The 27318-nt window shown below is 45.6% G+C and overlaps 2 protein-coding genes across 13 annotated transcripts in view; one reads left to right on the forward strand and one right to left on the reverse strand.

Annotated features, from left to right (window-relative positions):
* The window catches only part of Cntrl (centriolin), a 327805-nt gene that overhangs the window by 262116 nt on the left and 38371 nt on the right, over positions 1-27318 (forward strand). The window lies entirely within an intron of this gene.
* Ggta1 (glycoprotein alpha-galactosyltransferase 1 (inactive)) overlaps positions 18860-27318 on the reverse strand; it is a 68543-nt gene continuing 60084 nt past the window's right edge. For all 12 annotated transcript variants that reach the window (XM_060390036.1, XM_060390034.1, XM_060390035.1 and 9 more), the window contains 2 exons: positions 25803-25940; positions 18860-21714 (listed from right to left, as the gene is read on the reverse strand). In XM_060390036.1, the coding sequence (XP_060246019.1) occupies positions 21021-21714; positions 25803-25940 (832 nt within the window). In that variant the 3' untranslated portion in view covers positions 18860-21020. The remainder of the gene's footprint in view (positions 21715-25802; positions 25941-27318) is intronic.

Raw genomic sequence — 27318 nt, forward strand, 5'->3', positions numbered from 1 at the left:
AAGCCCCGAGAGAGGCTTCCTTAACTTGGGCCAAAAGCCCAGTGGGCAGTTTGGTCTGGCGGCTTTCAGAAACAAATTTGCCTTGTCCAGTGAGTTTATCAAAGGTCCAGGAAGTTTCTCCTTTACTGTGATTTTGTCCTGCAAGGGTGTAACATCTGTCTATAAAGTCAGCCTTCCATGAGAGAAATTGTCAATATCCGGCCTTAGGCGGGCCCCGTGGGGTAACTGAGCCAGGATCTTCCCATATCTATTGGATCCAGGCCATTTCACGGGATCGGCCTACTTTGCGCCTTCAGTTAGACAAAAAATGGTTCATAGGCCTTGTAGACACCGGGGCAGATGCCACGGTCCTTTCTAAGGATCATTGGCCTTTGGCTCAGCCCTTACAACCTTCCCTGACTCACCTGCAAGGCATTGGCCAATCTAAAAACACCTTACAAAGTTCTAAAATTCTGACCTGGGAAGACTCAGAAGGAAACTCTGGTGCAGTCCAGCCATATGTGGTTGAGTCCCTCCCCGTTAACCTGTGGGGCCGAGATATCCTTGCCCAGATGAAATTAATGATGTGTAGCCCCAATGAAATAATTGCTAGTCAAATGTTACATCAAGGCTTCTTGCCTGGTCAAAGCCTGGGAAAAATAAGCAAGGTATGACTCAGCCTATTGCCATTCAACAAAAGCCTGACTGCTCGGGGCTAGGGTTTCAAAATTTTTCCTGAGGGCCATTGGGTCACCCGGAACCATTCTGCTGGGGTGAGATACCCATTTTCGGAAAGATTTTCAAGCAAAGATATGGTAAAGGGAGCATTGGGCCCATAAGTCTTAAACCGCATTATTTAATTCTTTAAGGGGCTTAAATTTAAGTCTTTTAAATTCTGTTTTAGGCGTATGGCGTCCGCTAGATTGCAGCTCATCCTGATCTTCGCCATCTATAGGTTCTTCCCCATCGGAATCTTGTGAAATTCTGCCCTCTGCCGCATCAGCGGGCTCATCTCCAGGAGACAGATCCTCAAGGGCCTTTTGACGAGTAACAACTGGGAAAGTTAAAAGTGGCTCGGGCTTTGGTGTCTTTTTATGTTCTCTTTTGGTTATAGGGGGTTGTTTTTTAGGAGGGCCAGTAAAAAGGGCCTGTTTAAAAACTTCCTGAAGTGAGCTGAGTTCCGCTGAAAGATTAGCGTATTCACGTTGTAAGGAGAGGATGTCACGGAGCTCAGAGACCTGTTTAGAAAGATCTTCTTTCGCTTTTAGGAGTAAGGAGGTCTGAGACAAGGGCAGGGAAAGGACAGGCGCACAAAAGTTAGGGGCAGTGGGATAAGGTGGCAGATTAGCAAAAGGGGCAGGCGGCTGGTCAGTGTTATGGTATCTGGCAGCCTCTTTCTCAAGATCACTTTCCTCCGAAGGATTTAACTGATCGGAGTTACTCTTTGGAAAAATGGGAAGGCAAGGGGTTTTTCAGCAGGAGGGAAGAGGTCCTCATTGCCTTTGGGTAGCAGGGGATATAAAGACTTGTGGACCTTAGGATGATTACTTTGTTCTTCAGGCAGGGGAATTGAGATAACAATGGAGGGGCATGATGAAGAAGGCTTTGGACTCCTTTTTGTCCTGTGAGATTGTAATGATGAAACCGAGGAGGCACGGGAGAGGGGTTTTATAAAGTCTTCCGCTAAGAAGACAATTTTACCGGAATCTGAAGAATTGATAATATCCCTAATAAGGTTCCAATAACGGAAGGCTTGAACAGGCACCATAGCGGGTCCCTTTTCTTTAAAAAGTGTATTTAAGGAAGCTCCCACTTGGTCCCATTTCTTGGGATTAATTTCTGGACCGTCTATAACAAACCATGGGCAGGCTTCTGAAATAAAAAAGAAAGAATCAAATAAGATCTTTTTTCTTAACTCTGACTCCTCTTTCCCTGAGAGAGGCTTTTAAATCCTGACTAAAGATTGCCTCTTTAGACAACTTTTGGCCCATTTTGTATGAGATGGAAATGAACTTTTTACCTTATGTGTCTTTCTCTCGTGAGTGGCAAGAGCACACAATGTCTGAGCGGTGGACGGCGACTTATTGTTTTTGCTTCTGATGTGCCTCAGAACTTGGTCGACCCGGGGTCTCTTTAATTTTCCATCTGGTAGAAGGTCCGTTTCTCGAGCCCCACATTGGGCGCCACTCTGCCCCAACCCATGGGACTTAGTTATTTGTGGGATTCGAGAAGGACTCTACCTGAAAGGCAAAATGGGTGAGAAAGAGAAGCGAGACCAAGCAGTCTTGTCAAGGTCTGTTTATTGTAAGCCAAGGTACAGACTATAAACGAAGGAAAAGAGGGAATTGGGAGGGGGGAAGTTGAGCTGTTAGGAGGGAGGAATTTGAGCTGGAATTTGAATTGACTCCAGCTCAAAGGTGGGGGCAAAGGCGGGGGTTGTTAGTGCAGCTGTCTGGGGGCTATTATCTTGTAAATTTCCTCAGAAAGCCCTTTCTGCACTAATCTATTCTTGTTGTCTTGAGTCAATGTTTTTCTAAGGGAGGGCTTCTTTGGCTCTGGGCTCAGGGTCAGTCGGAGAGACTCTCTGTCTCCTGACTCAGGGTCAGTCAGAGAGATTCTCTGGCTCCTGGCTCAGAGTCAGTCTTTGGCATCTTAAAGCTTTTTTCCCCAAGACAGGGTTTCTCTGTGTAGCCCTGACTATCTTGCCTGGAACTTGCTCTGTAGACCAGGCTGGCCTTGAAGAGCTTAAGATAGCCTGAATATAACTCCATTTTGAAATAAAGATCTTGACTGGGAACTGAATTCAGGTACCAGGAAATATTACAGAATGTACACCTGGCAGAAAAGAAAGTTAACTCTCCTAGCAACAGCCTCCAGGAAATATAACAGAATAAATGCTTCATAGAAAATAGAGACAAACTCCCTGGCAATAATCAATGGGAATCGGTTGAGAATCGGGTGGGAAAATTCTTCCCAGTGTTTCAGATATGGTTTAGAAAAATAGCCATTGTGAGTATATGCCTTAGCCATTGTGATTATGTGCCTCAGAAAGGGTCACCCTGCCCTGCTAAACTTCACCCAATTCTGTAACGCCAAGGCTTGTGCCCCCCTGCTTGCTGCCATGGAAACCCCCAACTCAGAGACTTTCCCTTTAAAAATCCTGCTCACTCAGAGCTCGGGGTCCCACTTCTCTAGTGCTGCCCCAGTGAGACTTGGGTCCCGAGTTCGATCGCTCTCGTAATAAAGCTCTCTTGGAATTGCATCGAGTCATCTCCTGGTGGTCTCTGAGGGTCCCGTGAACCTGGCATAACATTTGGGGGCTCGTCCAGGATGCCTCAAGACCTCTAGGACTCTTGGCCCGGAGAGCTTAATCCCGAGGGTAAACGTCTTCTATGTTGTCCGTCTGCTTTAAATGTTTGCCTTTATTCTTTGTTTCTTATCCTGAAAAGCCTCGAGGTGCTTACGAGAGCAGCCAGATTAGGTATGACAGACATGTCGTGGCCTGGGTTGTGGGGGCTTCAAAAGACATTTTGTTGCCCTGGAGTTTCTGCCTCCTCGGGACCCCTGGGATAGGGGGACTGGAGTGAGGATCTGTTTCTGCCTCCGGAGTGAGGATCCGTTTTCTGGAACTTCTATGGTAGAGAAGTCCAGGTTTTCAGTGTTACTTGGTTTCTGTGTATGATTAATTGTTTTGTTTTTTTTTTTTTTAATTTGGTGTTTTGCCTGGAGTTACTGTTTAATTTTTGTGATTAATTGTTTGTGGTTTTGTGTCTACTTGAGAGTGCTTGATTTTACTTTTGTTTAAAACTGCAGCTGTTTTCGTTTCTATGATTTCAGTTTTGTCCCGTGATGTTAGCCCGGCTATGGGCTGTAAGTTGTCGCCTTTGGTTTCATTTTTGTCTGAGACAGCCGGTTCTTTTTTGTGTATGAGTGATTTACTATTTGTTGAAATTGTTTTCCATACTTCTTCTGCGTTCTCCTGAATTCTCGTGACGAATAGACTGACTGACGATATGGGACGGAATACCTCCAAACCTCTTGACTTGGTTCTGACTCATTTTGGAGAAGTTAATACTAGAGCTCACGGTCTTTCAGTTGATGTGAGAAAAGAAAAAAATGACTTTTTTGCAGCTCAGAATGGCTCACCTTCAATGTGAGCTGGTTGCCAGAAGGAACTTTTCCACCTTCCTACTTGCCTTGCGATGGGAAATAGAGTCTTTCAGAAAGCATGCGGGCACCCAGACCAGGTGCCCCATATTGTAGTTTGGAAGGATCTAGTTATTCATCTACCTCCATAGATTAAGCCTTTTCTGACCCCCACTAACAGTCCTCCTTCCACAGGCTCTCCGAAACCAGAGGCCACTGCCCTGGCTCCATAGACACCCCCCCAATCTGTTTTGCAGGATGGGACTCCCATGGAAATAATTTTTACACCACCTCTTCCTCCCACTCCTCAACCAACTCCTGCTCCTTTATTCAGATTGGAACCACCATCTGGCCAAGCGCCAAGAACCCAGAGCCTCCATGCAGCTTCTCCCTCTGGGGAACCAAAGGCAGATTCTACAGTCCTTCCCTTATGGGCCACGGGGCCCTCCAGATGCTAATGGCAATCAGTCTCATCATTACTGGCCTTTTGCCACATCACAGGTTTAACTGGAGAACTCAGAATGCCAAGTTCTCTGCTTTTTACCCACCAGCCCACCTGGGAGGATTGCCAGCAGCTTCTACAGGTCTTGTTTACTAAGAGGAGTGGGGATGTATTATTTCAGAGGTGCACAAAAATGTCCCAGACACTACAGGAGTTCCAACTACAGATCCCATATTGATGATTACTTTCCCTATAAGAGGCCCAATTGGGATTACAACACGGCTGCAGGTAGGGAATGTCTCCTAGTCTACCACCAGGCTCTGTTGGCAGGTCTCAAGGCAGTCACAAGACGGCCCACTAATTTGGTCAAGATGTACAGAAACAGGAAAGAATAGGCCAGCATCTGTGTCCAAGGTAAGTCAGAATGTAGCTAAGTTTATTGGGGCAGATTGGAGATTGCATTGTGCATATAGGCCCCAAAGTTCAGGACAGGTAGAAAGGATGAACAGAACATTAAAAGAGACCTTAACAAAATTGACCTTGGAGACTGGCACTGACTGGGTGATGCTCCTCTCCATTTCCCTTTATAGGGTTAGGAATTCCCCTTACCAGCTAGGTTTAATTCCCTTTGAGATTATATATGGGATGCCAGCCCCTATAGTACCCAACCTTAAGATTGATCCTACTGCTGAAATCAATTAAAACAGGTTTTGAGAAATGTTTAAGAAATGCTTCTGTGCAAGCAGGCAGCTCTTAAAGGGGCAACAGCAGCTTCTCAGGTAAAAAAAAAAAAAAAAAAAGCTGCAAGCCTCTATGGTCATAAAAATTGGATTTAACAGGTAACAAGATGTTCCTCCCTTGAAATTACAGCTAAAGGGAATAAAAATAAGTTTTGTAATTTTGTTTGTTTGTTTTGAATATATAAGTTAACTATGTTCTCTATATATTGATATATATTATTGATTATTAAATATATTGATAATCAATACATCACATAATTTCTGTCCTGTTTTAAAAACCAGGACTATAAAAATAATAATATTTAAAACTATGTTTATATAAAATATTAAAACTGCACCTCCATATGTTTATATATAGGAACCTCTCTCACTGGCAGCCAACATCAAAATAATACATTTAATATTGATTTTAAAAGTACTGAATTGTTTGCATTGATAAAATTTGGTTTTGCCTTTTAAAATTATGGTTATACTTTATGACTTCATTCCTAAAAAGGGTACCTTATTTTGATATTGCAAAAATAGGTTTAAAAAAAAAACTATGTTTAAGGCAATAAAGAATTTTAAAGTTTATCAGGTATTTTAGACAATGACCTTAGGCATTCTAATAGAGAACTTGAAACAGTTTCTCAATCCTTTGGGGGAGAACAAAAGACTTTGATATTTGTTTTGTTAATTTTACCAAATAAAACCAAATTATACTATTTGAGCCAATTATGAAAATTGCAGTTTTGATAAAATAATAAAAATGATTCTGATAAAAACTTTTATATGGTTTAAAAATTTAAAAAAATGTCTGGTTAAATCAAAAGAATGGAGCTGGGAAAAGCCTAACCTAAAGATATACAGACTGTTATAAAAGATATAAATTGTATTTGCTTTGGTTTTTACACCTGAAAGCATGATTTGAGAAAGAACTGTAAGATATATTGTTCTTCATTTGAAAGGCTAATGTTTTTTTCAATGCAAAATGTTTTTTTATGCTTTTTAGCCCAGGTTTATATTGGGTTATATTCAACTAATTTTTAATTATTATAAAAATATATGCCTGGTTGCTAGTTCCTATATAAATTATTTAATGCTGTCTCTAAATGAAATTTTTGTCCTTTATGCTTTTTTTTTTTTTTTTTGCTGTTCAGTTTTAATGCAATATGATAGGATGACAAGATTTTCTGGCCCTTCTATGTATTGTATTTGATTGAAAGTTTTGCTTTGATTTTAGTTCAGAAAGATATTTGAAGTTATGCTAATAAATATAAATAACTGCTAATAAATGCGGTTAGTTATAAGAATGGATTTTATCTGGTATTTTGTTTATGTTTTTAAAGTTAAGCCTAGGATGGGTAATTATAAAATTGGCCTACATAGATCTATTGAAGATGAATATGGGTTTAAAATTATTTATTTAAGAAATATGCCAGAATTAGAGATTATGGCATTCTATTTCATAGGATGCAATTTAAAATAAATAATTTAAAGAGAGATAAAAAATAATTCAGATATGCCAGCCCTCAAGCTTGTCAGAGATCTGATGAATATGGCATTTTAACATGTGTAAGTTTATTATGACAGAAAGTCCCAAAATCCTGGCAGTAGCTCCCCCAAGATCTCCAAGAAGATTTGGGTACAATGTGACTCTGGATTATGGTATGCTAGCCACTGGGCAAGACTGCCCCAACTGGTCCACTGACTGGGCCCAGCCTAAACTGTGAACAAAACTGTGGACACCTGGAAAGTCAATGTTTCACATTGCTAAGGGCGAGGTGAGGCCATTCTCTCATTTCTTTCTCCACAGAAACAGTCTCTCATCTTCTGTGCCTGATTGCTGGACTGCCCTGCTCATGATGCCATGAGACCACAGGAGCCAAGGACAGCTGCCTAGAGTGATGGACTGACTAGTTGTCACTGTCATTTTGATTGGTACATGGATTGGTACATACTTATCCTTCTCAGGTCTCTGATTACATCGATGGCTAAGCTAAGATAATGGTAGCCTTGCAGCTAAAGAACAGATAGTTAGATCCAGTGTTAGTGTATTAGTTAATTTATTAGTTAGTTAAAATTACCAGGTACAAGGTTTTCTATATAAGAAGGCAAGCAGGTTTGCCTAGCCTACAGGCTTCATGTTAATTATCTATGTCTTATAATGGATGGCTAGATAGAAAGATAATGGAGTTTATGTAGGGTCTGAGGATATAAGAGTTTATGTTTTGAGAATCTAGAAAATGTTGTTTGGTCTGGGAAAATGTTTCAGGGTTTATAAATGCAAGAAAGATTGGAGGATATAAGTAGGTGTTTTAAGATATATGAACATAAATTGTAATGATACAGAAAAACGATTTGAGGCATATTAAAAATGGGAGATATTTTAGACTTCTCTCCTCTCTCTGCTATTGTTGTGCTTATGTTGTTATAAGATTTCAGGAGTCCAGAATTATGACATTGACTAATAGAGTTCTGATAAGCTGATTGCTTTATATCCAGTCATGAGTTTAAGATTTTAATTGCCTTTTAATGGTTTTCTGGAGATAAATATAAAAATGCATTTCATCATGCTAAACACATATACACAATGTGTATATTTGACCCAAAAGCCAGAGCTTTTACTATGACATCTTTAATATTTGCCATTTTTGAAGTAGACTTTGATACAGAAGTTAAAAATATTTTAAATCTATTTTTTCTAGTTGCTTTGTTAAGGGAAGTCCAAGCATCCACACAGTTCAGCACTAAAGCCACTAATGTATTTCTGCCCAACTTTCCAATGTAACATGGAGATGGGAACTAAAAATAAATTCTAAGAAGATCTGAAAAGAAGTGGCCCAGCTCTATTGGTGGCTGATTACCAACAGCTGTATCCACAGTTAAAATGTTAGTTTCAGATCATGAATACACTTAAATTGTTGCTCATTCCATTGGATTCAGTTTTACCTGTTGTTCACAAAATGTTTTAGAAAATCAAAAAGTCATGAGACCTGAATTTGACATAGCTCAAACAAGACCCCAGATGAGTTTTTCCCTGGTCTTGTGATTCCTCATTTTTCCCATTTATTAGACAAATTTTAATTTCTGTTTCTAGTTTAAACTTGTCTCAGCAGATTTTCATCTGGTTGAAACTGCAAGCTGAGATCTGAACTTCCTGGAAGCTGTCATGATTACTCACTGCCTCCTCAGATGGACCACCTAACCAGATGTTTCTGAGGACTGCCCCATTGCCCCACCTTTGACTGGCATTTCAGCCTTCCTAGCCCCTGATGGCAACGGTCCTACTGTCAGTGCTGAAGTAGTTTCAGATGACGAGACCACCAGTCCAAAATCCCACCTACAGGCTGAAATGCTAAGTCAAAGGTGGCTCCCTGATATTAGCTATTATCTTGGGGATTACTTAGCTGGAGCAGAAACTAGTATTGCAATACAATATTGGATGTACAAAGCCATAGTTATAGCAGCTTAAGGGCAGAATCTTTTGCTTTTGGCCATTTTTGGATCAGGCTTGCTTAACAAGTTGTTAGAATATTAGAAAAGACTAGGAATTATACAGTTAATGGTAATAAAAACCCAATGTAGTCAGCTTGGAGATGACCTTGAACTGTAAGAGCCCAAGATTGGCCTCTTCAGTTACATGGAAAGGGGGAAATGAAGAGCTTTAGATAGCTTGAATATAACTCCATTTTGAAATAAAGATCTTGACTGGGAACTGAATTCAGGTACCAGGAAATATTACAGAATGTACACCTGGCAGAAAAGAAAGTTAACTCTCCTAGCAACAGCCTCCAGGAAATATAACAGAATAAATGCTTCATAGAAAATAGAGACAAACTCCCTGGGAGTTTATTAATCAATGGGAATCGGTTGAGAATCAGGTGGGAAAATTCTTCCCAGTGTTTCAGATATGGTTTAGAAAAATAGCCATTGTGATTATATGCCTTAGCCATTGTGATTATGTGCCTCAGAAAGGGTCACCCCGCCCTGCTAAACTTCACCCAATTCTGTAACGCCAAGGCTTGTGCCCCCCTGCTTGCTGCCATGGAAACCCCTGGCTCACAGACTTTCCCTTTAAAAATCCTGTTCACTCAGAGCTTGGGGTCCCACTTCTCTACTGCTGCCCCAGTAAGACTTGGGTCCCGAGTTTGATTGCTCTCGCAATAAAGCTCTCTTGCAATTGCATAGAGTCATCTCCTGGTGGTCTCTGAGGGTCCCATGAACCTGGCATAACTGCCTCAGACTCAGGAACCTGCCTATCTCTGTCTTCCAAGTGCAAGGATTAAAGGCATGGGCCACCATACCTGGCTATAGAATTTCTAAAAAAATCTTTGATATCATTAGAAACAGAGGATTGGGACAGAGGACTCTATTTATGCAGACGCACTTTGGTATAATTCATATATATTTGAATTGATGCATCTGGATAATTTATTTAAGGGGCAATCCTGTTAACTTTCTGACTCACCAGATTCTTACCGAGATTACAACAGATCCCTGAAATGATATTCTTTATATTGGGTATACAGAGACATTAAAATCAATAGCAACACGATCAATATTCTGTATCTCATCCTTTTCCTGAGGAAGAAGAAAATGATGAAAGCTGATTATGTTTCTACAGGGGAAGCAGTGGGAAAGCTTGTGTGGGCAGAGCAAGCTGTGGAAAACCCTGTTTCTCTGTAACTTCACCTTAGTGACACTGACTAGCAAGCTAAGGCCCTGTGGCTCCTTGGATGTTGAAACTCTACTTCTCAGCTTAAGTCACATATATTAGATTTGGGCTAAGAGCTACTCAGGCCTCGGCAGTCTGCAGCAGCCTCTTCCTCATTCTACTCTCTCAGCTTCTGTAAATGAAATAACAAATACTGTGAGTGTGAGTCTATAATCAGCACGTTGTCAAGAGACATTTACTAAACACCCTTAGCTCTTAGGGGCTACGGGTGGTATATATCGTATAGTGCTTCCACATTAACCAAACGGCCAACTCCTTCCCCTTCTCTTTCCACCCAGAAATCAGAGGCAACCTGACTGCACCCACATATTAGGGGCCCCTACATTGCTGTGTAGGCCTGAGCTCTCCTCAGAGCCCTCACTGGGCTGTATTTCCTTGACATTCACAGCTATCTCTCACCCTCAGGGTCCTTGAATCCCAAATCCCGGGACTTTCCAACTTCGCCTCTAAAGACCTCTACACTAATAAAGGAAATTGTTAGTTCTTTTTAGTAGCATGGTAGTGACGATCACAGTAGGAACAGTAGCGGGACTGACAGCAGCTTTAGACTTACGCTCTTTCTCAAGAGTGACTGAATGTAAAATGAGTTCAGTGTGCTGCCTGGAGGCTCAACTATATGGTTTGGGCTCTCTGCTCATTCACCTTGGATTTTTAGCTATGCAGTTCACAAACCTGGCCAAGCATGCAAGGTTTCCCTCTTATCCCAGTGCTGGTGGAGGCAGAGACGAGAGCGTCAGCGCAAGCTTGAGGTCAGACCAGAATCCACAGCGAGATCCTCGCTTAAAAACAAAAAGGCCTGGACCTGAGGGTGCTCCCCAGTACAAGCATGGTAGAAGGAGAGAATCAAATCTCCTACATTGTCTTCTGATCTTCCCATATATATGTACACACACACACACACACACACACACACACACAAATGTAAGATAAAATTTCTCTCTTTTTAAAAGACAGAGTTTTACTACATAGCCCTGGAAGGCCAGCAACTCACTATGTAGATGGTTTAGACTCACAGAGATCCTTCTGTCTCTGCCTCATGAGTTCTAAGATTAAAAGCATGTGGCATTGTGCCCAGCATAAAGTCTGTTTTGAAAGTTACAACAGAAAAAGACTTAGATATCACGCAGCTCAGTTAAAGTTAAGAACCTCGCACCTATTATTTTCCCCAGAACATGAAGTAATTGTGTACAGGTTCTTCATCAGACACCCTTAGCATTCATGTGCACTTAAGGATACGTGTATTTAGGGATGACCAGTTGAAACTGAAAAACCTAACAGGGATCTCATTCCTGAAAAACCAAAAACCAAAACCCAAAAAATCCAACAAGAGCAAAACACCAGATTCTTCCCCTCTCACCAGCTACTAATCGCCTATAGAATTTATTCTAGGGGTGGGCTTGGTCACATTTCCCCCATTCTTAGTAGAATGATTTTTGGGTTCTTTTTTTGTTTCATTTTGTTTTGTTTTAGTTAGTTTTTTTTTTTTTTTTTTTTTTTTTTCGAGACAGGGTTTCTCTGTGTAGCCTTGGCTGTCCTGGACTCACGCTGTAGATCAGGCTGTCTTCGAACTCACAGAGATCCTCTGCCTACCCGAGTGCTGGGATTACAGGCTTGCACCACTGTGCCCAGTTCATAGTGTCCATAGTGGAATGTTGACTGATGTGTCACTGTACAGGTCTTGTTTAGGCAATCATACTATTGAGATTTCACAGGCACAACTTCCCTGTCGCATTCTAAAAGACATTTCCTTAAAGCAGGTATCCCAGTCCCCTGGCTCTTATCATTGTTCTGCTCCCTCTTCCATAAAGTTCCCTGAGTCTTAGGTAGAGCTGGGGCTGGGCACTATTGTTTGTCATTTGACCAATAGTGGATCTCTGTAATAACCATCTGTTGAAGAAAGGTTTCTCTGATGAGGGGTGTGAGCAACATTTAGCTACGGCTATAAGGAGATGTATTGAGAATGCAGTTAGAAATTAGATTGGTTTAGGAAAAAGGGCAGTAGTGGGTTTTTCTCAAGGCTCTATGACCTCTCTAGTCACAGAGAGGTTTCCAAAACTAGGCATGAACTCCCTCCTATTGAACAGGCCTGAAGTTCAATTAGACAGCTGTTGGTTATGTTGGCCTCACTGCTTGGATAGGTGTCCTGGGACCCAGGAGTCCCACAGCTCTGAGAGGAGGCCTCCTCAGCGGTGGCCTTGCAGCTCCCAGGGAAAGGCATCCCCAGCTGAGCTCCAGAGCTCCGGAGCCTCAGCCTCTTTCCTTTTTTGTTTGTTTGTTTAATTCCTAAACCAAAACATGACTTTTATTTTTAACAAAAAATTATTTCCTAAGCCAGATGTGAAAGCAATGCACAGATGCTCAAACTAATCAGAAGTACATTTATCAAATGAAGTTGGAGGGTGCATGTAGGAAAACAGGCCAAAAAAGGATTAGTGGCTTGCTACTACTTAAAAAGCATTTTCTTCAAAGCAGCAGTACAAACTGGAAAGAAACTCATTTCTAAGACAAATTATTTATTCTTTTATTCTATTGCAGTATCTGAAAGGATTACTGTAATGCCCAGATCTTAAGGTCCCAAAGACCACTAAGAGTCGGGCCATGAATGCAAGAGCAAAGAGCTTTATTCAGGCTCAAGCTTGGTCTTTCCATCATCGTCACCAACGCTTTGGATCAGAGCCCCCAGCAGCTGCAGCAGCTGCAAGGCAGGATTTTTATTGGAGTTGGAGGAAGGGCGGCAGTTTTGGGTTTAACAGTTACAGGGTTGGGCGACCAAGGGCAAGCTTGTTACAAAGTAATTGGCTTGATTGTTACAAAGTGACCTCAGGAATGTTAGGTAGGTGGGCTGACCAGCACAGGTGCCCACCCTGAGATAAGATGCCTTCCCATTCTTGTGGTTACCTCCAGGCTATTCCTGGAGTGGGGAATAGGCTTTCTTATCCCTGGAATTGGTGACCTATACCCTACTATAGCCTAGTTCCTGGGACTGATGACTTTTCGGGGAGGGGGTCAGGCCTGGTCTTTTCATTCCCCCCCCCCCCCCGAACAGGACACAATCAAATCTTTGAGATGTCCAAGGGCTGATAATGAGACTTTTTTTTTTTTTTCCTAATGCTTGGCATAATCGTGCAGGGGGAACTAAGCATGACTTGAAGAGACAGGTCTAAGGACCAGTTTTCTGGCATGCCAACTGTCATTACAGAAACCCATTCCTTGTGTCAGGGAACCCCTTTTGACTTATTATTTCAGCCTGTTAGGTAGGATAAAGGCCAAGGAATCTTCTTCTGTAGCTGCTTCGGCTCAGGCTCAGCCTCACTCTTCCTTCAGTGTTGCAGCTCCCAGGGGAGGAGATTCCCCGCTGAGCTGAGGAGCTCAGGAGCCTCCGCCCTGGTCCACTTCTTCACTCCACTTCTTTTCTTCATTGCTTCTTGGCTTCTTCTGATCAAAGAGTCACACCAAGCAGCAAATCTCATGAAAGACTAGTTAGGAGGGTCGGGGGTGTGGAGGAATAGATCAAGGTTTGGCTGCTCCTGCGCCCATGAGAGGAGGACAGCTGGGAACTAAGCGGGCATAGCCTTTACATAGGATTTCTTAGGGGGTGGAGTTTGCAAGGGTTTCCAGAGCAAGGATTGGTGGGATTTCAAGTCCTGAGCTTGGGGAATCTCAGGGATTGGAGAGTTTTTCTGTCCAGGGATTGGTGGATTTTCCTGCTCAGGAATTGGTGGCTTTTTGCTCAGACTTTTCACCTAAAATTAGCATCATGACCTTTGCGACAGTAACAGAGGCTGGAAACACTGTTAGGACAGTTGAGAGGTCTGGGGGAGGGGCCTGCTCAGGCAAAGGGCCTGGCCACTTTCCTGCCTTGAGGGTTTACAAAGTTTACCAAAAAGCGTCCACAGCCTACCGCTGCCGTCCAGAGGAATAGCCAACAGCTGGTATCCCCATCCCTCCGCTGGAGGTCTTGCCAGTTACAGGAGGTGTGTACTTCACACACCTACTGCTGGGCTTGTCCCAGAGACAGCCCCACTGATTCCAGTTCTCCCAGTTCTCTCTCCCCACACTTGAGGACTCCTGTTCCCCTCCCCACCTCCTCTTCCTTGGAGACTGGAACTCCAGGAATCTTAAGAGCCAGAGAGGTCAAGGACACTAGAAAACCTACAGAATCAATGAACCCGGGCCAGTAAGGGCTCAAAGAAACTGAACCACCAAACAGAGCATGCACAGGATGAACCTAGGCCCCTTCACATATGCACAGTTTGGCCCTCCCGTGGGTCCTCTAACCGCAGGAGCAGGGGCTCTCTCTGACTCTGGTGCCTGCCTTTGGATCCCTTTCCTCTAACTGGACAGACTTGTCTGGCTCAATAGAAGAAGCACCCAGTCCTACTACGATGTGACCGCCATTCAAAGGCAGGTTGATATCCATGGGAGGTCTCTCCTTCTGTGAGGAGAAAGGGACAGGGACATAGCGGGAGGGGAGAGGGAGGAACTGGGAGGAGATTAGGGAGGGGAAGCTCCGATTGGGATGTAAAGTAAATGAATTAGTTAATTTTAAAAAATGAATTTTGGGGTTGGAGAGATGGCTCAGAAGTTAAAAGCACTGGCTGTTCTTCCAGAGGTCCCGAGTTCAATTCCCAGCAACCACATGGTGGTTCACAACCATCTATAAAGAGACCTGGTGCCCTCTTCTGGCATGCAGGTGTACATGCAGGCAGAACGCTGTATAAATAATAAATATTTTTTAAAAAAATGAATTTTAACAAATCCCAAACAATAAAAATACAAAACCCAAACCAAAAACCACACACAAAGAGCAAACGGTTCTAATGCAATGGCGCTCAGTCTCAAGCTTCCCAGCATAACTGACCCACACAGAAAGCCTTTAACACTCGTGATGTCCTTTGGGATGAGACCCAGATACAAATATTATCAACCCAGGAAATCCCAAGGTGCACCCAAGTTTGTAAACAAATGTGTCCCCTGCTGCTAAGAAAGAGAAAAAGTCCCTTGGGGGTGGTGTGAATGTCCCACTGCCTCCTGTCCACCTGATATTGTAAATAGCAGTGAACTACCCATGAGGCCTAGGACAGGAGGTCTTCAGCTAGTCCAGGCTCCTGGCAAGTTACCTTTCCCGACGACCAGCATCACCTACATGGCGACGTGGCTTTGAGATCGATCAATGGGGGGCCGTTAGCTCACCCTGACAGAACCCTTGGAGCAAGGGCCGCTGAAGTCCAGATCCCATCTTTAGTGTTCCCTTCTTGGCGCGTGTTGCATTGCTACCACAAAATACTGGAGGCTGGGTGCTCTATAAAGATTTAAAAAAAAAAAAGTGTGGCCTCCAGTTGCCGAGGTCCAAGAGCATGTCACCAGAATCCACTCAGCTTCTGGTGACAGCCTGTGGCAGTTCAGCTCACAACAATGAGCCAGAAGTGCTTTGGGCTGGGGTGTCGCCCTGCTTGCTAACAACCGTGTCACAGAAGCCCATCTCCAGAGTAACAGCTCACTCATAGAAAAGCATTATTCCCTGCTCAAGGCCTAACACAACTCGGCACTGCTCACTGGGCCCAAACCTCAATGCAAGCTTCATAGCGTGAATCATATTCAAACCATAGCACCCTTTGGGCAGATAACCAATGTGTCTGCCCTTTAGATCGGCATTATGATTGTCCCCTCTTCCCTCTGCCTTTTTATTAACTGTAGTATATTTAGGGGTGATTTAAGCTTACTGTTCATTTCACAAACTGTGCACCACACCTATCTGCCGATGGCTGTCCAGGCAGGAATGCAGACATTCTAAAGAGACACACGGATCCCTGCCTTTGACTGTCACACTACCGAGACAACGTACTGCAAGGAACTGATATTTCCCCCCCGTAGGAACCTCATGTAGATAACATGAGAGACTGAAGACGGTATGCACCAGAACGAGCCTCTCTCCTGGAAGGAGACCTCACATAGTTCCCACAGCTTGTCAGTCCTGCAGGACAGACTGGACCTGGGACCGACGACAGCCCTCGGCCAGGACTGCCTAGTTGCACATAGCTTAGTTTCTGCTTGAACAGAACCCCTCAGAAGAGCTTGGGGTGGGTGTCGTTGGATCACTTCCTTTGCTCCTCTTCCTAACGTGGCCACATTGAATAAATCTCCTTTTTGTGGTTTTCACCATGGCCTACTTAACTAGCCTTGTAGGGACGTGTGGCCAAGCTTAGCTGGTTGGAGCTGCTAGGGCCCAAACTCTGACCCTGAAAACTCCAGCAACAGTCAAATGAGCTGTCCATGGAAAAGAAGCAGTTGTTAGCTACGTGAGAAACCCGGGACCCTGGCACAGCTGCAGACATCTACTGTGTCCTGCCTCGAGAGGGAGCTGTGCCGAAGCAGGGCAACTCGATCCTGGAGGAAGATGGGTGGATTTTGGATGTGCGGGAAGGACGTCTGGGTTTGCCGCATCCACTGTTTTCAGCTGTCTAGACCCTCTGCTTCCTTGGTTCTTGCTCCTGTCCTGGTTATAGTGATGTTCTTATGAGGTGTTCACAAGTGATTAAAAAAAAAATGATAAAAAAGAGAAAGGAGGAAAGGGAGAAGAAAGGCGGCTCGGGGCTTGCTGATTGCCATGCGAGCCACAAACGCCACAGCGATGTCATCAAACACCCAGCTGGGGAACACCATGCCACGAGCCTGCTTGTTAGCCATCTCTCTTCCACAGATCACTGCAGCAGCCCCCCCATCCCCCCATGCAGGTCCCATGGAGAGCACAGATCAGGGCTGCTCCTAGTCTCCATGACGGAAGCCGTTTAACCAAGGCTGAACCTCTTTCCCTCTGGACAGTTACAGGCAAGTGTTCTGATTTGGAATAACTCTCCACAGTGGCATGCCTTAAACTACAGAGCTGGTTCCATTTATATGCAGAATTGCCGCCATTTCTACAAACACGCAGGCTTCAATAGCGCCAAACAGGTTTTTTTCTCTCTTCACAAACTGGTTATCTTTGGAACTCCTGCCCTCTGGTGTCCACCCGAGCGAACTCCTTTGTCTGAGCTCTGGGTTCTACAAAGGATGAGGATTTCCCACACAAACAAGCAGATGTTTCTGTTGGTGAAATCTAAAAGAACGTGACACCAGCCCCACCCCCCAGATTGGCACTATCGACACTTGTTGAGATAGGATGAGGTTTGCCAACCCTGTGGACTGTGAATCATTTAGCAGTGCTCTGATTGTATCTACCCACTAAATGCCAGTAGCACCCATACTCACACACCAGTTAGGACAAGCAGAAGATGCAAACACTGCCATTGCCAACTGGCTTCGGGGGCACTGGTGGGGGACAGGGCGGAGGTGAGTCCCAAGCTGAGGAGCCGCTGACACACGGCTGGGGCAAATGCAGGCTGGCCCTCACTGCCTTCCAAGCAGCACCAAACCCCTTCGGTCACAGCCCTGGCTTAGAGCCTCAAGCTGAACCCAAACCGAAACCCCTGAGCTCCCAGAACCACGGGAAGAAAGCTCTGTCTGCTGGCCCAAGAGGGAAGGCATGGCAGCAGCAATGTGGGGGGGCTCACAGCACCCAGTCAGGAAGCAGGAAGAAATGCTGTCTCTGCCCGCCTTCTCAGCCTTGAACCTCACATCGACTGGTGCCAGCCAGAGCAGGACCTGTGACCAATCTAGGAACTAACTCCTTTACACACTAACCCACTGTCTTTTACCTTGGGAGGGGTTGGGAAGCATGCCTGGGCTGGAAAGATGGCTCAGCTGATAAAGTGCCTGCCACATCAGCATAGATTTGATTCCTGAGAACCTGAGAAAGTATCTAGGTGTGAGGGATGCGGCTGTCACCCCAACACTGGCGAGGTGGAGACAGCAGACCCCTACCTGGAGCCAGCTCCCAGCAGTCAGTGAGTTCTTCAGGTTCAGTGAGACCTAGGCTCAGAAGACAGGGTGGAGAACTGAGGAAGACATCCAGTGTCGACCCCTGGCCTCCACACACAGGCCTCCACACATGCACAAAAACATTCATGCAAAACACATATGCACACATACCAGTTTCTTCTGAGGCATGATGGAAATGGATGTTGCTGCACTCACCCCGACTGTTTGATAAATACCTGTGAGGCAGAGGAGCTGGCTGGTGCAGAGGCACACAGCGGTCTGGACCTTGGCCAACTCTCAAGCCCAGAAGGCCTCAATAGTGATGTTTCACTTACAGAAGAAAGCCTCATTCCAATTTCTGGTATCCTGAGGCTGGGGCCAGTCAAGATTGTCCCCAGGACCTTTGCTCTTTGCCCTTGTTCTTCCTCCCTACTCTGCTTATCCTGGAATGCCCTCACCTATCAGTTCCCGGGACGCCAAGCTTCCTAATTCTTGATAAAGTACCTGAAAAAGAACCTAGGTCACAAACCCATCCCTCAGCCATTCCTACTAGTGAGATGCAAAGTACCAAACATCTTAGCCAAGACAAGCCCCTCCCAACACAGCACCCACTTTCATAGAAATCAGATTCCTGAGACCAAACTCCTGAGGACAGGACCACAAATCCTGGGTGAACACAGGGCAGACAGACAGTACCCTCTGTGTACTCTCTCTTTCTACACAGGCTCTGCCAGGCAGTTTCTCTGTCTTTGTCTCTCTTTCACTCACACACACACACACACACACACACACACACACACACACACACACAGCTTTATAATTTGGGAGTGGCCATCAAGCCTGCTCTTTGTAACAGACATTTCCAGGTCATGACAGCTTTTCTAAGGCCCTAAAATTCTCTATGATTATAGACAATCGTAACTGACAATTTTTAACATCTTTGGGAGAAAACGCATAATCCATGACCAGACCAGAATATACTGAGAAAATAATTTATTCAGTTGTAAAACAGAATTTTTATTAAAAAAAAAAAAAAAACTTTAAACATTACCTTTAGTAACATCCTGAATTTACTCATTAAGGATTTAAAATTAGGTGAATTTTTTAAAAATCAAGACACCCCCCCCCCAAACTCCTCCAGCCTTTCCTGTATACTTTCAGAACAGATCTTTTGCTTGGTTCAGGACTTAAGACCATTAGACCCTCCCACTTTAGACCAGATCCAGCACAGGCTGAGTGACAGAGGCAGAACTCTCAGTGGATGTGCGGTCTCCCTTCCTTTCGCCATGCTCACCAATGCAGGGATCCTGTGGGGTTTGTTGCTGCTGGAATGTGACTTCTTTCTGAAGAGTAAGAGTTGGCGCAGTGTAGATGAACGTGAGATCCGTTATTATCGAAGCCCCTCACACTATCAAGACAGCGCAACGGCTTCTTTGATAAACTGCTTGAAAACAGAAACAGATGCCCTAACCTGGAAGACGAGCAAAACATAAATGGATGCCAAGATGGAGACACACACCGACAACCCCCGTTGCACAGATTTGTTTTAAGTCACCAAAGAGAGCAATGCTTCTCAGCCTTCCTGCTCTGACACTTTCACCCAGTTCCTCACGTGGTGGTGGCCCCCAGCCAGAGTTATTCCCATTGCTCCTTCATAATTGTAATTTTGCTGTGTTTTCCAATGGTCTTAGGAGACCCCTACGAAAGTCCCTCAGCCTCCGGAGGGGTCGTGACCCACAGGTTGAGAACCACTGATGTAGATATGCTACGTTTCTTTCCGAGAAGGGACCCAAACACTCAGCAGGTCAGCTGTAGTGACGGGATTTCCTTTTGCTCTGAAGTCAGTTGTCCAATGTTGTTCAGTACCTCTGCCTGGCTGCTGCACTTGCGTAGTACAGACAGAGCAAGGGAAAACGAGGTCATGTGATGGAGGGCTTTCTCTCCAGTCCACTCCGATGGCCTGAGGAACCCTGAGGCTCAGAGAAGATGGTATGCCAAGATGGTGACAGGCTGTCTTCCGAAGGAAATCGGGTCCTTGTAGTCCACTGTGGTACCCTCCTCTGCTAACAGCGCCCAGCCTCCTCTCCACAGAACTCAACACACAAGTCTAATGGCCTGAATATGACTTGGGCAAGACAGAAAGCACCCTCCATTCATTTCCGGCTGTTAGTCACTGTAGGAAAGCTGCCTGTATCTGCAACTCGATTCAAGCATCAACTCCATGCCCCGTGTCCCTCCGGTAGAGCACAGCCTCTAAGCGGCCAGCCCCATGCTTTCTGGGACTCTGAACACATGCCACCAACTGGCACCCTTTGCCTTCTTAATGCACAGAAGCCAAACAATAGACTGATGAGGCCTGGCCCGCCAGAGGCTAAAAGCCATCAGCTTTAAAGACTTTGAAGATCACACTGACAGCTGTCAGGATTAATACCATGAGAAACAGATCTGCTAAAAAGGTTTATTATGGAAAAGGGGGAGGGGGAGACAGAGGGCAGAGAGGTAGACAGGAGGGTGTCCATGACAGACAAGGAGAGAAAGAGACTGAGAGACAGTAAGAGAGCTGGGAAGGCTGGCAGGAGACTTTTATCTGGCAGGCAACTGGGGGCAGGAAGTGATGACGTCACCAGAAGTTGCTAGGACCCTGAAGGGCAGGCCAGGGGGACCTCCTGTATGCTAACAGGATCCTCTGGCTGCTAGGCCTATCTGTGTTACTTTGGAATCGGCACAAACAGGAAGGCAATGAAACCAAGGGGACAGCGTGCCCCACTCCGACCCAGCCCATCTCGCTGCCAAACATTTCTCTCGGCACCCCGCTCTCCAGCATGTTATCTGACCTACTGGGCAGAAAGTTCCGGCGTCTTCTTTACCTATGGCAAATTATTCTGACTTCAACGTATACAGTATTTCCCCTAAACCCAGAATATATGAGAAATCACTGAGAATTTACACCTGATTACTCACCATAGCCTCTCGAGCCCACATTACAAGGCTCAAAGTAATAAGGAGAAATAGTATGTGTTTGCCATGTTGGTGGGTTTCGGTTTGTTTTGTTTTAAGGTAAAATTGAGTGTTATCGCCTTCTGAGGAATTAGCCAGAAAAATGCTGTCAAATTTAGAAATCTACCACGGCACTCTGAGGTCAGACGTTATTTCTAACCAAATTATACTCTTTCGTCTGCCAAGCCACCTTGACATTTTTAATATCCGAAGGCAGGCCTATCTGGTAGTCCCAGCAGTACTCTGGAGATAGGATTTTCGTGGGTTTGTGGTAAAGGAAATACTTGTTGAGGTGGCTCTCATCGTGCCACTCTGCCTCTATGTCGTTCATCTTGTCCTGGAGGATCCCCTGGAAGCACTCCCTGGTGAGGTTGAGGATGCGGACAGGCGTCCCTCCAAAGATGGCCGCGTGGTAGTAGAAATCGCCCTGCCCAAAAGGGATGTAGGCGGCCGACAGCTCCCGCCTCTCGTAGGTGAACTCGTCGTTGCTGGCCTTGTACCACCAGGCCTGGAGCTGCGCGACCAGCTGGCCCAGGGTCTCCACCCCGAAAGTGTCCTGGAAGAACTGATCCACGTCCATGCAGAAGAGGAAGTCCACCTCGTTCTGGATGTGGGCCCGGATGTGCTCCCCGATGATCTTCATGCGCATCATGCTGATGTCCTGCCACCGCTTCTCCGGCTCGATCTCGAACACCTGCATGGAGTGCAGGGGGCTCAGGTGGATCAGGGGCATTCTGGAGGCGTCGTCGGTCATGACGTAGAAGATGACCCTGTGGCCAACCATGAAGTGTCTGTTTGCCGACTCCAGGAAGTCTTCCAAGTAACGCTCAATGTACCTGAAACAGAGAGGGTCACGTTTACTCACGTGCTGCTAACGCTCAAAGGCTCTCTGTATTTCACGTTGAGGACGGGATGGCTTCTCCACAGGCCGGTCGTGCGTCTCGTGTGGAGGGACACGAGTTAGCAGAGCGCCCGGGCCACCCTCCACTGGCTGGTCACTCGGTCCTCGGGGAAAGTGGAGTAACCTCCTCCACTGCCAACGTGAGAACAGCTGGGCATGCTCGGCCTGTCCTCTTGCTCTCGGAAGCTCGCCAGCCTGAGAGGTGTGTGTCCTCAACTAACTCTGCTTTGCAGTGCGCTTCGTGCTAAGGCTCTGTTCTCGTACGTAGATGCCTGCTGTCGAAGGAGCTATCCCTTCAATGTCCTGAAAAGGCCAGTGTTGCTACTGCCGGGGAAAACACGGGCCACTGAGCACTCCTAACTCAACCTTACAGAGGACGACGACACGTAGGATGTACCTCTGTTCCCACACTGCCCGCTCATTCTACATCCCCCCATCGGCTACCCCAAACACCAGTGGATCATCTAGATGAATACGATGTTATTAATCCATCCAAATACTAAACAATCTCAGATTTCACCTTTTTCTTTTTTTGAGAAAGAGTGTCATGTATACCAGGCTAGCTTCAAACTCACTATGCAGCCAAGGACGGCCTTGAACTTCTCACACTCCTGGTAGGATTACAAGCAGGTGTCACCACATCGTCAGTTTTTGTGGCACCGAGCAACAAATCCAGAGCCTCAGGGACACTATGCACTCAACCATCTAAGCTACAGTCGGGCTACATTTTAACTTTTTTTTTTTTTTTTTTTGTCTTTTTAAAAATAGCATTCCTTGGGGCTGGAGAGCAGTTGTTAAGAGCACTGGTTGCTCTTCTGGAGGACCCAGGTTCAATTCTCACCACTCACATGGCGGCTCACAACTGTCTCTAAGTCCAGTTCAAGGGGATCCGACACCCTAATCATACAGACACACATGCAGGCAAAACACCAATGCACATACGACTAGAAAGAAATAGAAATTTTAAAATAGCATTCTTTAGAATAATTTTTAATTCTGAGCAAAACTGAGCTGAAAGTACTTCGAGTGCCCACATACCTCCTGCCTGGACATATGGACAGCCTTCCCTACTAAGGCCAACCATACTCCAAGGAGGTTGGTGACAGCTGACCACACCTACAAGGTGTGTCATTTATACTGAGTTCACTGTGGAATGTGCAGGAGCACAGCGTCAGGTGTGTTCACCTGTCGTATCATTCAGAAGACTTTCACTACCTTAAAAATCCTCGAGGCTCTTCTTTTCCTTCCTTTTTTCTCCCCAGTTCCTTACAGTGCCCATTCTTTGCCCTTAAACCATAGTTTGCCTCTTCCAGAATCGGGACAGTGTGGACCTGTCCTACTCAGGGTTACCACTGCACTGATGGAACACCAAGACCAAAAGCAAGTTCAGAAGCCGAGGGTTTATTGGGCTTACAATTGCTGCTCATCACTGAAGTCAGGACAGGAACTCAAGCAAGGCAGAACCTGGAGGCAGGAGCTGATGCGGAGGCCATGGAGGGGTGCTGCTTACTGGTTTGCTCTTCATGGCTTGCTTGCTTCCAGAACCCAGGACCGCCAGCCCAGGGATGGCACCAAACACCAAACACAGTAGACTAGGGTCCTGCCCCATCAACCACCAAGAAAATGACCTACAGGCTTGCCTGCATGGATCTCATGGAGGCATTTTCTCAGTGGAGGCCCCGTTCTCTCAGCTTATGTCAAGTTGACATAAAACTGGCCAGCATGGGAACCTTTCCAGATTGGGTTGTTCACGTAGTGACAAAAACTCCTCCTTGTTTTCCATGGCTTTATAGCTCAGTTATTAGCACTGAATAATATCCTGTTGTCTGAACTGAGCAGTGCATTTTTCCATTTGCCTTGTTTGCTTCCAACTCTTAGCAGTTATGAATAAAGTTTCTAAAAATAACGATGCAGGTTTTTGTGTAGACATGTTTTCAGCTCACTTGGGTTGATACCAAGGAATTTGATCTCTAGATTATGATAAGAGCACGTTTAGTTTTGCAAGGAACTGCCAACATTTCCTCCAAAGTGGCTGTACCCTTTTGTATTCCAAACATAAACAAACGTTCCTATTACTTCATATATTTTCCAACGTTTGGTATTGTCAGTACCTTTTTTTTTTTTTTAAACTTTGGTCATTCTAATAAATATCTCATGTCAATTTGACTTTTTACTCATTCAAAATAACATCACATGGATGCCTTTTACAAGCTCAAACCACTGCTTGTCTTCCCAGATCACACCAAGGAGACTGCAGGGAGGAGTCGGAGGGTCCTTTCCCAAACCTCAAACTTATACAGAGAATATGGACCGTAGTCAGTATATTGAGCACACAAGTAGCCAATCATGATGATGGGAAACAATAATTGTGTGTGTGTGTCACTGTGACATCTAATAAGTTTAAGAGGTTAAAGTGCTGTGGACAGCTCCAGGCATTGAGAGTAAAAGCAAAGCAAGCTGTCTCACCTCCCTGAGGGTCCAGATGCAGTATTTCTGGGACCCACTCTTCTAGCTCCTGAGTGTTTTTATTGTAGATGTTGTTTTGTGGGTTTTTTGTTTCTGTTTTTGAGACAGTTTGTCCGTGTAGCCCTTTGCAGACTGGCCTCCCTGGGAGCCCAGCTTTCACCAGGATGTGGGAGGGACTCTCAGGCCTTTTGTTGTTCCGTTTTTTTGTTTTTTTCTGCAGAGTTGTGATTGGATGGTTGATAGCATCATGGGACAGATAGTGGGTAACATTCTGTTCTTCTGGGGGAACACCAGGATCAAATCAGTGTGCAGAATGGCTGTCTTATCTGTGCAGACAGGGTTTGCTGAGTTGGGCCCTGACTCCAATCCCTAAACAATACAAATTCTTCCAGTGCAATGTCAAAACTCCACAGCCATGGCTTTTCACTGGGACGCCATCAGGCCTCTGGGAATCAGCACTCTGAACATGGACAGAACTTCCCAAAGACAACAAGGACAGCTGGGCACTGTGTGTGTGTGGGGGGGCTGTGATAAGATCACTTAGGTCTTATCTTGTTAAAGCTCAAGGTCAGGTCAACCCAGAACCCACATAGTGGAAGGAGAGGGCCAGTGCCCAGAAACTGTCTTCAGATCTACACATTCATGAGTGCACACACACACACACACACTTTTTTTTTTAAAGCACAGAATGACTCAGAGAAGACACACTCTAATGTGTCTTACTTTGTCGGTATCTCTCTCCCAACCCTCACTTAGCCTTTCTTAAATCATCCTTAAAAACACAAACTGGGTGGTGGTAGCGTACACCTTGAATCCCAGTACTCGGGAGGCAGAGGCAGTTCAAGGCCAGCCTGGTCTACAGTGAGTTCCAGGACAACCAGGGTTACCCAGAAAAAGCCTGTCTCAAAAAAACAAAAGCAAACAAACAAAAAAACCTACCTCTTCAAAAACACAACTCTGCCTCAAATAAATAAAGAAAAAGAAAAAAAAAAAAAGGAAAATGAAACTTAAATGTTTTGTTTTGGGGAAAATATTTCATTCACCAAGAAAACAAAATGGGTTATGCTTTACAACCAACAACATAGCTCGACCTTCGAGGACAAATGAATATCATTTTCCTTCATCAAATGCTCTGAATAAGGAAACAGGAGTTGGTGCAATCAGAACTTGTCCAATTTTAGAAAGTTCTGACCATCCAAAACACCAGGGTCATATCCTCCAGGATGGTCAGGCCCTGGGCTTTAACAGAACACTTACATCTCAGCCAGCCAAAAGCTGGCCTTTGGGGACTCCCCAGGAAAGCCCAGTGGGTCCATGAGGAGGAGTGTCAAGGTAAGCGCTTGGTTCTGGGTTCCAGTGGCAAAGAGGACAGTTCCCCACCCCTCTGTGGTGGGAATGGGCCGGCTTAACCTACCATCTTTCCCTCAGCCTTCATTAGGAAGAAGGGGGAAGTCTCCTGCCTAGTAACTCAAATTACAGCCTGTGTGGGGCCCTGGGGCCCCTCACAAATACTCTGGTGTCAGAAAACTCAAGGGCAAGTTTAATAGCATTGCTTACCTCCCCACAGCAAAAACTGTCAGCCCCACGGTGATTTTCCGCCTGGCATAGTAATTTTCCAGCAGATCCGTGTCGTAAGTTCCCTCCCACACAATTGGCGCATTCCAGTGGGTCACCGTCAAAACCTCCGGGCGGTTCCTGGTGACAAAACATCCAACACTGTGAGTCAGAACCGTTACGCTGAGATGAGACCCTGGTTAAGGAAGAGGAGGCCAGCAAGATCTGTGGCAACTGTCCTGGGATCCCAAAGGCTTGAGCAGGAGGAGTGTGACACAGGCATGGGTCCAGGCACCCCAGAGGTGCCTTGGAGTCTCATTTAGAGAGATCATGAGACACAGTTTATTCATGGAACCAAGGCTGATCTCGGTCTCACTGCGTAGCCAAGGATCGCCCTGAACTTCTGACCCCGCTCCTTCCATCTTCCAAATGCTGGGATTATAGGCGTGAGCCACCGCACCCCCTTTGTGAGGAGCTCAGTTGCTAGATACCAACTGAGCCGTGTCCCCACCTCCTTTGCTTTTCTCCCCAGCCTGCAACTGACATCTTTGGGCTGTTACTTATCCCCGAGAAGATCATCAGAGCTTAACAAGCCCCTAAGATGTGATGCAGGGGGGATGAGAGAATGAGGTCAGAGCTGAGAGAAAAGCCTCCTCCTGTCTGCCTTTGGCCGGAAAGGGCCCCAGTCTTAGGGGATGCTAGTGTCATCATCTGCAGGAGTGAAGACACTCTGAAGACATGCTTGTGCCCCTCCCAGAATTTCTCCAGCAGTCTCACACTAGGCCTGGTACCAGCTAAGGGGGAATCTGTCTCCCTAGTAAGGGGTCTCACATCGTTCTAACAACTTGTGAAGCCATGCTGAGGGACAGACTGCTGTGGTGAAAGGATGGGTCACTGGTGGGCAGGACCACACCCTTGCCAGTTATTTATATGTGCTTCTTGCCTAGTACCTAAACCTAAATGGCAGTCAGTGCCATTTAGATAAAATTAGGGGGTCACGGGACCCCTTTATCTGTTCCTCTTCCCAGTGTGGCCACATCAAATAACCTCCTTCCTCTGTTTCCCACTATTTTCTCTTCTTTAGAACTTGTAAAACATTTGGACGTGTGGCATGTATGTGACTGCAGTGTGCGCACTCAGGGCTGATGTTGGTGACTCTTCACGGAGCCAGCGTCTCTCAAGTGAGCCCAGGGTTCATCGGCACATCCCGGTCAGGCTGGCCAGCTTGTTCTGGGGAATCCGGTCCCCAGCTTGGAAGCAGTGGCCTCACTGCCAGGCTGCCACACCCACCCAGCACTTTACGAGGGTGCCAGGGACAGGAACTCAGGCTTGCATAGCAGAGCGAGAGCCGTGAGTCCATGCGTCATCTCTCCAGCCCCATCCCTGTCACTTTCATCAGTGGATGCTCAGGCTGCCGTTTTATAGATAGGGATACAGAAGTGCCTAGAAAGGAAGGAGTGGAGCACAGCCATGCTGGAAAGCAAGGCTCTGGCAAGACCCCCTCCCCTGCCCACAGCTG

This window comes from Meriones unguiculatus, chromosome 8 (assembly GCF_030254825.1).
Source record: "Meriones unguiculatus strain TT.TT164.6M chromosome 8, Bangor_MerUng_6.1, whole genome shotgun sequence".
In the NCBI taxonomy this organism is placed as follows: Eukaryota; Metazoa; Chordata; class Mammalia; order Rodentia; family Muridae; genus Meriones; species Meriones unguiculatus.